The following is a 13,005-nucleotide window of genomic DNA, read 5'->3' on the forward strand; positions in this document are numbered from 1 at the left end:
CCCTAATCTATTCCTGTACTACTACACCCATCATCTATACCTGTACTACCACACTCCTCATCTTTACCTGTACTATGACACCCCTTATCCACTATACCCCCACTATTACACCCTAGCTAGATGGAGGCACATAGAAGATCTCCTATACTATATGGGGGCACAGAGTACATAGGGCACATATTTGGGAAAACTACTTATATGGGACACAGAGGGGGCTTGTCTACTACATGGGGGCACAGGTGGAGCTCTGTTACACTGGGAAGAAATACAGTTGTCTCAAATGTTAATAAAATAGTATCTGATGCTGCAGGGAGAAAAATGTCCTGTTTATTTAGCAAAAAGAAAAAAAAATTAGATTTAAATCGAGAATCATCCAAAAATTTTTTAAAAAAATCGAGATTTTATTTTTTGGCCATATCGCCCAGCCCTAGGTGGAGGCGCCCTATACTTAACATTGAGACACTGAAGCAGGTGAAATTCTGAGCAGAGTCTGTGGTGGTGATTCCGCTCAGAATTTCTGCCTCTTTTCCTCGGTGTGAACTTACCCTAAGGTGGTTGAGTTATCTACTTGTCTACTTTTTCTGTCTTCCTATTGTTTGTTGTGACCTATATTTTATCACTAGTTTATAGGAATACAGTACACTGCTTGATCCTAATCTCAAGTAGAATTGTTTAAAATCTCCCATCTTAAGAACCGCTAACTACTTTGACATTAAAGTATAATAATGCTGTATATGTAATGCACTCTTATGATTGTTACCATAATTGAAGGCTTTATATGAAACAGTAACAGCTAATGTTTTCACCCATGTCCACTACTAATTGTCTAGGTCCAATCCACATAATCACCCCTAAAGGGGAGAGAACCATATTGTCATTAGGCACATGCTCAGTTTTTTTTTTTCTTTCCTTAGGACACTGTTCTTGCAGAACTGTTGCAGATCAGAAAGGAACAGATTGTGACCTACCATGAGCATGATTCCCTTCTGGACCACAAAGAGGAAGAAGCTCTGACGGAGGAGGAAAGGAAGGCAGCATGGGATGAGTATGAAGCTGAGAAGAAGGTGAGTCTAGATGCTGAGGAGAATTCTCAGACTAATTCCTTTTTCTGGATTTGTGTGACCTCTATTGTTACATGTATTGCTGTTTTGGCTGCAAATCTAGAAGCTGAATTTGTTCTATCTTGCCTTCATTAGTGTTATTTTTTTTTTATACATTTGTTTATAATTGTGGATTTTGCACCTCTGAGTTGGAGAGCTTAGTTGTTGAGTTGTCTCTAAGCTAAGTTGAAGGGATTATCTGTCATTTCTAAACTCTTTATATGTTGCTGCCCATGTATAAAACATATTTTGCTTACCTCTCTGCTCTTCCCAGTGTTGTCTGACAACAGCCACCACTATTTCCTCAAAATAACTCGTTTTGGCAGGTGCCGAAAATCGTTGAGGGAGTGATAGGTTTTAAATATCCAAACAACCATGCAACATATATGGAGACATTGCAACAGATATGGCCTTTACTGCAGCATATCCATACTGAGTGCAATGAGTTTATTGATATCCCAAGACCATTATGGGAGCTTTCTGAATACACATATTATGAATGCATAGGCTGTCCTGGAATCTTAAAGTGTGTGGGACCTTTTTATAGGAGAAAATTAAGTTATTTTTTTTTATTTTTTTGCTATGTACTCTGTCAGTCCTGTTCTGATGTAATAGGATAGCACCTTTAGGCCATACATTAAAATCGATGCCCTTTTTTTTTTTTTTTCCTTTCCAGGGTTTGACTAGTCGTTTCAACATGGCAGCTGCAACTGGGCTCAATTACTCTCAAATCAATTTTGGTGCTGCTCAGTCGCCTTACATGCCCTTAAACTTAGGAGCATTGTCTTCACTGACTAATCAGCAACTGGAGGTAAGTAATATAATCCCAATGGTCAGATGCATTCATAGACTGAAAATGTGCAATTCCCCAGTAATCTGTTTGGTCTCTTACCTAGAAGCCTGTGGCTGTTTGTACATAGTTATCTGTAACTCCTGAAAGCATACAATGAAATGTAATTGTTAAAAACAGTTGACAGTTAATACAAAAAAAGCAGCTAAATATGCTCACCCCCTTCCCAATCCTAAATTCTGGTTTCTATAAAGAATCTGTACATATTGAAGCTGTGGATGGATTCTGCATTGCTGCCTGTGCTCTGCCTCCCTTTCCTCCTCCTGCTGTAAATTGCTTTACCAGAAGCCATACCCCATGCCGGAGCACCAGGTATTACTTTCAGGACAGCTGCTTACAGCTTATGCTAAACTGTTCCCAGTGCTAAATAACCTTACATAGCACTGAGAAACACTGAGTGAGCAATGCAGGAGCTTCTCCTGGTACTGTGCTCTGCATCCCTGTTCTTTTATAGCTCTAAATAGCTGTCCTGGATGCCATACCTGATGTCAGAGAGAGCATCGGCTATGACATCCTGACAGCTATTTACAGCTATAAAAGAGCAGGGGGGCAGAGCGCAGGCAGATATGCAGAATTTGTGCACAGCTAATGTGTGTGGAGTCTACATAGACTTGTGTAGGATAGACCACAGCAGCAGAAAAGGTTAATAAAGTGAATTGCAAAAATGTTTAATTGTTTTCAATAAAAAGGGGGGGGGGGTACGCTTTAACTCTTGCTTTAAACATACCCCAGGTAAATGATGTAATACATGTTTGAGTTATAACTTACCTCTCTGTTCTCAAGGATCTCATCAACCAAGGCAGAGAAAAAGTGGTGGAGGCTACTAATAGTATAGCATCTGCAAGGATCCAGCCTTTGGATGACATTATTGCCACAGTGGTAAGTGATTTTGAGGAGGTGTTTCTTTGAACTGTAAATTTTCTGAACCCTTCTGATCTTCTTGTCATTTCTTTTCCCCAGTGGAAGGAAAATCCTTCCTTGTCAGAATCCCAGGTCCAGTCCTTGGCTTTAAGCAGACAGTCAAGCCAAGAGCTAGAAATCAAGAGACGAGAGGCAATTTACAATGATGTTCTGGCCAAGCAGCAGATGGTGAGTATTTTACCTGTATTTCATGCTGGGAGATTCTGAGTATGTATTTTATATAGCAGTTGCCTTCCACCTCAGCACTTATAGGGTTACATTTCACTTGCACTTACGTGAGCTGTTGTGTCTTACAAAAAACCACTATCCTTCCTGCGAAATCCCTTTGAATTTCTCATGCGAGTGTTTCCTGGACTTTTTTTTTTCCAACAACAGGCTTCACACAATTAAAAATCATTCCAGTCACTAGGTTCCAAGTTATTTGGGGCACACATTGCTCTGGAATGTTCTGGCCTCCACAAGGCTCTGGACTGATCAACGGCATTCCTGCTCCAAATTGAGCTCCGCCATTTAAGTTTTTTTTTTAATCTTATTTGCCATTTGTTGGAATTTTGAACTCCCATGTCACACTGCCCCTTTTCCAGCCACAATGAAAGCCTTCCTTTTAATGTAATAGCTTTTTGCTGCGAGGTAAATCCAGCCTGCATGTGTCTTGTTTTACGGTAGTTAAATTGTGAACAAAAGAGAAAAGCATGGTCATTATGCCAACTACTTGAGTCTTACTGCTTGCAGGATTTGCCCTCTGGATACCAGCCTGCTAATGATGGTGATAATTTTAATGGGTTTTGCATATGGTGTGGTGTCCCTGACTAATTGATTTAATAGTAGAAAGCATTCTCCTCCTGCTGGATATGTGAGATGAGAACACCATGTTATTCTTCATTGCCAAATGTCTTTGTTAACCAGAATAGTTCTGATTTACACCAAATTGACATAAATTTTTGATTTAAGGGGTTATCCAAGCTTAGAAACACATGACCACTTCCATAAACAGCACCTCTCCTGTCCTCAGTTTTGGTGTGGTTTTGCATACATTTACCATACATATCATCTTCCAGCCTGGCTTGTAGTGTATTGATGTGGGGATGCTGAGTTTGACTTACACCAGTTTGACGGACGGAAATGTAATCAGCCGATGAGCAGGCACTTTCCTGCTCATTCACTGATCGCTGGCATTTTTACCAGTGCCGATTATCGGCTGAACGACTGTTCCTAGGGATGCTCATTAGAAATAATCAGCCCGTGGAAAAGGGGCCTTTAGACATCCAGCAGACCATGCTTCCCAGTACTTGTCTTCAGCTTTTTTATGATTGGTTGGGGTTTAGGCTACTGGGATGTAACTGATTTATGTCATAAATGCCACTTATGGGTATAATCTCCTATAATGTTTACAGAGTCAGTTTATCAGTGCATTGTTATGTCTCCTTATAGCTAATAAGCTGTGTCCAGCGAATACTGATGGGCCGAAGATTACAGCAGCAGTATAACCAGCAGCAACAACAGTTCAACCAGCAGCAGCAGCAACAACAGCTGGCCTTCCAACAGCAGGCAGCACTGAACCGTCTGATGATGCAGAAGCCTCCAAACATTATGGTCAACCCATCTGGCTTTCCACAAATTGACCTGCAAGGAATGTATCAAGGTGGTTTGCAGAACCATCCAATGCAAAGAGCACCAATTTCCAACAGAGGCAAAAATGCTGGACCTTCCCAAGGAAAAAAAATGTGATGATATTGCACTAAGACCTCTACTGCATTGTTTTAATGAGAGAGACATTCTTTATTTTCCCCATTTGTCTAGAACTCTTAAGGCTTGACATACTGTAGAAAACATTACATATGAAAGTGTTTGGTTTGTTCGCTTTTTGATTGCCAGACTGTACCGTTGTTGAGCTTTGCAGTTGATCGGTTCTCTGTTTTTGTTGAAGCAGAGCCTACGGGGGCCATGGAATCCTTTTTTTTTTTTTTTTTTTGATGTTGACTGGTTGCAGAAGAGACCTGTTTTCAGTGAAAGCATGCCTTCTGTGCCCAAACCAGTTACTCAGCTTGGCAACAGTCACTCACCAAGCTGATCTTGTAGCAAGACAAGTTCTGTAGTAGCCAATGCACTCCATATGCAGCTCAGCACATCAGCAGCACTGTAGAAATTCAATATGATTAAAGAATGCAGAGGATGTGTTGGTTTTCTAAACCATTTACTGTTTTTATACCTGAAATGGGCAACCAATCTGTACAGGTATTGTTGCTGAGCTACATATCCAATGGTTGTCAGCAAGATGTAGTTCAGCAGTGTATAGGAGATAGATGCGCAGCCTCGATCAGAAGTCTCTGAATGGGCCAACCCGTTTTGACTTCAGAGTTTTCTAGACTTAAAATTAATTGAGAATGGCCTAATGGCTAAAATACCTAAATAGACACTTTGTTCATGTTGAGGCTCCTGTTGTCCGTCATGTATTGCGCTATACGTTTTTATTGTGCCTTTGTAAATATAGTTTGTTTTCCTTTATTCTCATAGTGCTATACTAAATAGGTGTTTACATTAAACATTTTTTTTTCTTTTTCTCTGCCCTTGTACTGCGCCACAAAGTGTTAGAATGATCTCCTGTTTTCAGTCAGTTGAATTTGCACAGCTTATTAGTTATGGTATCTTTAGCACATTTACTCTGCATATCTTCAGCTCAACATGTGAACCACCTAAATATATTACTGAACCGTGGCTGTGGACTAGCCGTACCACTATAATGGATGGTTAAATACTATTTTGGAATATATGGACCAATTGGAGATATGATTATAATTCATATTCATTTATCAATGTCCTAGAATGTTTTTTCAGAAAGGGTGTTTTTTTTTTTTTTTTAGTTTTTCTTGCCATTATTGCCATATACGCGAAGTATTTAGGAACTGCCTTACCTTCCAGCATGTGGTTTCTTCTTGGGCAGCCTGAAGGAATTCAGCCATTTACACAATAACAACAGACATTTGCTGTCCTGTACCTTAGTCTCAGGTGACAAGTGATTTAACCCAAATGTCAATGGATGGCGGTAAATTCCTTTTACTTATTTTGGACAGTTTTCTTTTCTCCTTACCAAGCACTATACATATAGGCACCAAGCCTTTATGGCTCTGTAGTTGCAGATCTTTATATGCCGGTAGCAATTGTTTTGATATTTTGCTCAATTCAGATCAAATCTGAAACCCCCTCCAAATTTTTAGTGGGATCGCTGCACATTTCTTCACTAGTTTTTAGTGTACTACGGCTAGCCATTGACTATGGATCAGCAAGCCATGACTGCACTAGAAGCAGTAAAACCATTTACACTTTGTCGAGCACTTGCTGTTAAAGTGAAGATCATCCCTTTTTCATGTGAAAAATAAAGATGCTTGTTCTGTTGACAACCTTACAATATCCTAGTACATAGACCTTTTAAATTGGAGTATGAGCTCCCAGCTATGCGATTATATAATTATGGTGGGAAGCTGCAAAGTCAAAGCCGCTTAGATTCCAGAAAAGGCTCACACAGATACAATGTCACAATACTTTCTATATTTCTGTTACTTCAATGTTTTATTAGTTTTGCATATAAGTAGTGAAAGTCAGAATTAATTTCAGTTAATGATATGGCAAATTAATCCAATGTTCAGATAAGAAGAATAATGTATGTGCTTTCTAACCGCTTAAAACGTCTTGTAATAAGATTTTTATTTTTTACCCAACTGTAAAAAAAGAGAAGTTGCAGTTGCTCCTTATTAAAGCAAAAAGTGTATTTGCCTTTCTTAAGTAACAGCTTTTTTACTTTAAAGCTCACAATTACGTCGTGGTAGATCAGCAGCATTTTTCGCATTAACCTTGGACTTTATACTAATAAGACTCTTGGGTGTGATAAATATGGCAAGTCTTGTGAAGAGGACCTGCACGGAGGACCACTCACACCAATTTGTCAGTAGACATTTTAGCTGCATATGCTGTCTGCATTAAGTAGAGCATCAAGGTTTATCCAATATTCACAGACTTATCTTAACCTTAGAAAGACACAATTTTTTTTTCTTTTCTTTCCTTTTTTTTCTTTTGTTTTTGTTTTAACTAGCTGCACTACCTTTAAGCACAGTTGAAACAGAATTGCTTGTATTACAGGTTTGCCTGCTAAATTCTTCACATTTTGATGCTGTTACTTTGGATGTAAAGCGTTTGGTATTTGTGATATTGTACATGTATGTCTCAGTTGTATAGTAGTTTCAGTCCATCTAATCAGCTTTGGCTGCTGAAATCATACAGCTGTGGAAATTTGCCTTTTTTTCTTTCCTGCTCTTTGATTTCTATATTAAGTACTGTAGAAGTACTATAGAAAAGTTACTTCTTATAACAGCGCAGTTTTTTTTTGTTTGTAATATACTGAAGGACTGAAATTGTGTTTTTAATGAGCGAGCATTGAAAAAATGGAAATATCCTATGTGTTTTCACCATTGAAAGTGCTGTTTAGTAGTTGAAACTTTAAACAAATTATATTTAATATCTCATTTAATAAAGTGACCAAAACAGTTTCCAGGCTTTGACTGTTGTATGGATCCCTCATTGTTAACCACCATCCTTCACACATAATGGAGCTTAAATAGGTCAAATTCCAATATGCTTATGTGAATGAGGTCCTGTCAAGAAAATATGTCTCTAACCATTCAAGTTTTAGTTATGTTGAGTTATGCTACAAGAATCTAATGAACCTTCTAAACCTCTCCCCCGCACCTTTGATAGGTGGCTGTCCTACCTCTGGGACCTCCACCTAACAGACATAAAGGTAATTCCATAACTGTCTTTGGGAAAAGACCTTTAACCTAACACCTTAACACCGTATGGTTAAAGGGGTTATTTGTGCTAGCACATTTTTATCATGTTTCTGCCTTATAAGAAAACATAACAAACATGTTATATTTGCCGCTCAGCCGGTGTCCTGTTGCGGTGTCGACGTTGTCCCCCACGTTCTGACGCTGCCATTACTTCTAAGATGCTCCCGCTCAGCCGATTACTGGCTTCAGAGATGTTCCGTCTTAGAGCTGTCACTCCTGAGATTAGCTTGTCTCAGAAGTAACAGTGGCTACAGACAGCAGGGGACACCACAACAGGACACCAGGGGAGCACAGAGATGTAAGTATAACATGTTTTTATGTTTTCTTATATGGCAATAACATGTTAAAAATGTGTTCAACATGTCTACGGTAACAGCTGTTATTGTCTGTTTCAGCTCTATATTGTGAATGTCACTCATCCTAATGTGGCTGTAAACTGAACTGAATTGCAGTATGAATATGGAGGTATTGTCATATGAAAATACAATTGTTTATATAAAGCCTCTAACCTCAGACTGTGACAACTTAGCCAATACACAAATGGAAGAGGGGCTCTGTGTTCACAATAGGATTCCACAGCTGCTTAAGTTTAGACTAGACCCCTAGACAAAATAAACTGCTGTGACTGTAGAGGTCTACTACGCCTGCCTAATTTTACGAGATGGAGAACCTTTCAGCATAGATATGCCGTCCTCTCTGAGAGAGTGGCAGATTGCAGAGGTGTTTCATCCATGTGAGACTATGGTATCGTTTTTAGGAAGCTTAATTTATTAATTGCAGGACAATATAAACGCTGTGAATTAGTCTGGCACATTCATGAACCTTTAACAATAATGGATGTTATTTTTAGCAAATTCATGTATTTTATGTTTCATGTGTTTCTTTTATGTGTCTGAAAGGAGGATTTTGGGACCATCCGTGGTTAGGCAAAAGGAGGCTTAGTTCGAGTGCTTCTAAAGGACTGTTCATTTTATTTAAAGAGAATCTGTCACTAGGTTTATGCTGCATTTAATGAGCGCAGCGTAAACTAGTGACAAATGCTGAACAGATCAGGGTATTAGGGTCCATTTACACAGAAAGATTATCTGCCAAAGATTTGAAGCCAAAGGCAGTAATGGATTTGAAAAAAGGAGAAATCTCAGGCTTTCCTTTATGACCTGATCTCTGTTTATAGTCTGTTTCTGGCATTGGCTTAAAATTTTGGCAGATAATCTGTCAGGTAATCTTTCTGTGTAAATTGACCCTTACTTCCATCATTCTGTTCATCCGTTCTCCTAATATGCAGGAGAATAGGATTCTTGCCACACCCCTTCCCTGCCCTCAGCTGCTGATTGACAGTTGACTGCTTATATACAGAATGGATAGATAACTGCCAATCAGCAGCTGGTGGGTGGAGTTTTCTGCTCCTGAATATTGAGGACTTCTGGGCTCATTAACATAATGGAGAGGACTATTTATTGTCCATGATATTCAGGAGGATATCTCTGGATCAGCTGCACAGAACTGTGTAAGTGATACATCATTCTGTCCAGCTTCTCTGTCACTAGTTCATGCTACCCTTAGATGGGACAGCATAAACCAACTGACAGTCTCTCTAAGAATTTGGCTTGTCTGGTGTGTTGTCATGATCTCTTGGAAAGTTTGCTGTAAATCTACCCACAGTTTATAAAGCTCAATAGTGGCAACTTTCCATTCAAAAACTGTCTTTCTTAGCGCTTAATTTTAGGTTAGGTCTTAATTTTTTTTCCCATTAACATCAATCACACATTATGCTTTATTCCTTTCTTGGACTTTCGTTTTCAACTTTCTGAATGGTGTCTGGGGGTAAAAATGTTCTATACAGTATACCAGTTAGAGAAGAGCCAATCTATTTGTAAATTTGGCTTATCATTGGACTCTGTAGGTGAGCAGATTTTGCCCTGCTTTGGCTGGAGGTAGCAAGCAAATTTTTCACTATGGTCGGAAACTATGGCTTGCCTATTTCTCTGTGCTGGTAACGTCATGTGGCATAACCTAGTGCTGGAGGCGCTGACTATAACTAGGGCTTATTTCAAGGCATATTTCAAGACTACCCCAAAAACCCTGCAAAATCAGACTAAGGCTTGTTTTTTGGAGAAACTGTAGAAGTACGGTATATTTGGACTTCCCATCAGCTACTTCCTAGTAACGGCGCAATAGTTTCACTCCTGATACCTGTAGTCTACAATATGACTGCAGTCAAGTGTCCAGAAGGTTAAATAGAAATTGAATGCCTCCTATTGTTGGCCGCTTGCCTTGTTGGGTCAAATGAGAAATATGTTCTATAAAGTAGGCTTGCAAAGCAGTTCTGAGAAAATACATGGTCACAGCCATTTCAAATGTGCCAAGTGGTTAATATTTCATATCCATTTTCCAAAGACCTAGAATACTTCAGATTAATGCAGTTGTGGGAGAAAATTGATTTTGTATGGGAGAATGTGAGAGTGACTTTTGTCTCTGGATAGCGTCTAGAAAAGCATGGTGGCTTTGTCATTTCTGTTGTACAGAAAATGGGAAGTAAGGTCTTGTCACCTGCAATCTTGCTTTACCTGTAGCAGAAACAAGCATGCAATGTATTTAAAAGGAGTTTATCTGTTAAAAGTGGACGTTACGATTTGCAGTTTTATGCATATGGCCATAGTGAGCATGATGGCCAGAAAACATTTTATGGGCTCATAATTTTAACATGTGGCTGTTTAGTTTATTTTTTTTCTAACCATTTTTAACCGAGGAAAAAAGCCAGTGCCACATGTTATCAGACATGAAGCCAAACTGATCATTTGCATGTGATTTGAAAAAAAAAAGCAAGCTTAAAGGCTTGGCACATGTAAATTCACACATTCAATGATTTTCAGGGTTGTGGATAAAGTCCGCTATTTACCTCTAGCTTTTTAAAGTACACTGTTTACATCGCATCCGTATTTTCAACGGATTGCAGAGATGTCAGATCACGGCAATCTGCAGAAAACACTTATCTTAAAGACTTATGGGGAAATCCGTGCTGTAATATGTCCTATTTTTTCACGGAACCGATGGCGCGAAAAAACAGAATGGGCTATAAAATAGTCTGTGATTACAGACAACTTAATGGACTGTGTGAATAAGGCCTAATGTGGACCCATAGTGTGATCAGCCCACTAGACCACCATGGATGCAGGGACATAGCTATTTAAATGCAGCTGTCAGCTTTGACAGCTAATTGCCGCTGTCCCAGGCTACCAATAGCAGCCAGGATCGCAGAGGTTTGAACTCCCCTACTCGACCCAGGACGTACAGTTATGTTATGGGTGGTGGAGGGGTTAAGCTTTTTTTTCTTCTTTTAATCGCGTCTTTTTCAAATTACTAGTTCAGTTTCATGTCCGATAACATGTGGCACTGGCTTTATTCCTTTTTTAGGTGGTAATCATATTTTTTTCTTTTTTCTAAATAACACTTGTAAACAGCTGCAGAAATAAATTCATATTTTCTCAATAAGTTCCCACAATGCAGCTATGGAACAGCTGGAAAAGTGTAATTTTCTCTGACAAATACCACTTTTCTGAGTCACATCACTCTTCATGTACCAGTCTGCACCCATGTGCCTCTATAAAGATAGATCCAGTAACAGCTGCACTCTGTGTGATGTGCTCCTTCCCTTAATACCAGCTTTCACATGCTTATTTATTCAGAAAGCCTGAGTCTACTACTTCGGATTAGCAAGCCCTTGACAATATATCCTAATAGGGAAGGGTATTAGTTGTATTCAATGATCAATGAAGTTCATAAGTTATCTATGTAAAGTAGAGAGTGTTATTTTCGGTCTATAATTTTCTAGTAATTTTTCTCGATATATAGTATTGTATATTTTCTAAGCCTTTTCTTATAGAAAAACAAAACGCATTCTTCAGAGCTTAACACTAAGTTAAAGATGGATATCAAATGAAAAGTGATAGGAACAAGTAAACAATTGCTGAAAAGAAATTGTTTCTTAGGGTTACTGTATAACCAGCTAAGTAGTGAATGAGGAACATTTTCATAGTCCAATCTCTTAACAGGAGCACTACCTTGTGGTGGTATGGACCCTGCGTAGGGAGAGAAAAACAACCTCTCTTCTCCTCCACGCAGTAGTTTTTGCGCATAGTCTATATTAGTTTAGGTGTTTTTGTGTGCCATTTTTCTTGTTACAAGTCATCAATTTTTCCCACATCCTATGACCCGTACAAATGGCTGCATTGTTTTTAACCAACAATTTTTTTTTTCTTCCCCATAAAGCCAGCTTATCTGTTTCTAACTTTATTGCAACCAGTGACCGCTTACGGTCATGCTCACACGATTTTCTACCAATGTTATTTTAGACTCAAAAATAGGCCATCGTTTGAGTCTAAAATAACAGCCGTTGTTTAGCATACTTTGGTGGCCGTCATTGCAACGACAGCTGCTTTTACATTAGTCTAGTTTAGGTTTAATGATAGCCGCATTACACACATTTTTGTTTTGTTAATGGGGTAGTTTACCCAAAAATTTTTTCAAATCAATTAGTGCCAGAGATTTGTAATTTACTTCTATAAGAAAAAAAAAAAAAAAACAGGAACAGTGTTCAGTGTACAGAAATAAGAAAGTGCAAAACTGGTGGGGCTCACCTTGGGCGGTCATGCTTCGAGACCAACACCGGCAATTGCTTTTATTAGCTGTTTTCTGCCCTTCAGGTACCCAAGCAATTTGGTGCATTAATCAGAGAAAGATATCAGAGGTCCCATGTGTGGAGTTTTTCCAGGAGGATTAGGCACTGCACGGCAAGTTCAAGATCCTTCTCAAAGGAGAATGGGAGTCTTAGGCTGCGTTCACACATTCCGTGTTCCGCACGGAACACGGACGTGGAATGCCTGTAACAGACTCCTCCCCCCGCCCAGGCAGCATCTGTGATAAGATGCTGGGAGCTGGGGAACTACAGATATGCGCCGCGTTGTAATGACAGTGCTGCACAGCAGATCCAATACAGCGCGGCACATATCTGTACAGTTCCCCCGCTCCCAACATCTTATCACAGATGCTGCCCGGACGGGGGAGACTCCGTTACAGGCATTCCACGTCCGTGTTCTGTGCGAATGAATGCGTGTGAATGCAGCCTTAGTAGGTCTAATAAAACCATTTTTATTGCATATAACGTGTTTTGAGGTAGTCCCTTTTCATCAGATCATCAGATAGCTTAAAATTTAAGCAGATATACAGGATATTTATAGGAGAAAGGGCGGGAGTTTCAATTCCAAAAACACCTGGTAATGTCCCCGATAGGCCG

The 13,005-nt window shown here is 39.4% G+C and overlaps 1 protein-coding gene across 2 annotated transcripts in view; it reads left to right on the plus strand.

Moving 5' to 3' along the window:
• ATRX (ATRX chromatin remodeler) overlaps positions 1–7,412 on the plus strand; it is a 144,034-nt gene extending 136,622 nt beyond the window's left edge. For both annotated transcript variants that reach the window (XM_069986333.1, XM_069986332.1), the window contains exons 32-36: positions 915–1,064; positions 1,777–1,911; positions 2,734–2,829; positions 2,911–3,039; positions 4,303–7,412. In XM_069986333.1, the coding sequence (XP_069842434.1) occupies positions 915–1,064; positions 1,777–1,911; positions 2,734–2,829; positions 2,911–3,039; positions 4,303–4,599 (807 nt within the window). In that variant the 3' untranslated portion in view covers positions 4,600–7,412. The remainder of the gene's footprint in view (positions 1–914; positions 1,065–1,776; positions 1,912–2,733; positions 2,830–2,910; positions 3,040–4,302) is intronic.
• The last annotated feature ends 5,593 nt before the right edge of the window (positions 7,413–13,005 follow it).

Source organism: Dendropsophus ebraccatus, chromosome 10, assembly GCF_027789765.1.
Source record: "Dendropsophus ebraccatus isolate aDenEbr1 chromosome 10, aDenEbr1.pat, whole genome shotgun sequence".
Taxonomy (NCBI): domain Eukaryota; kingdom Metazoa; phylum Chordata; class Amphibia; order Anura; family Hylidae; genus Dendropsophus; species Dendropsophus ebraccatus.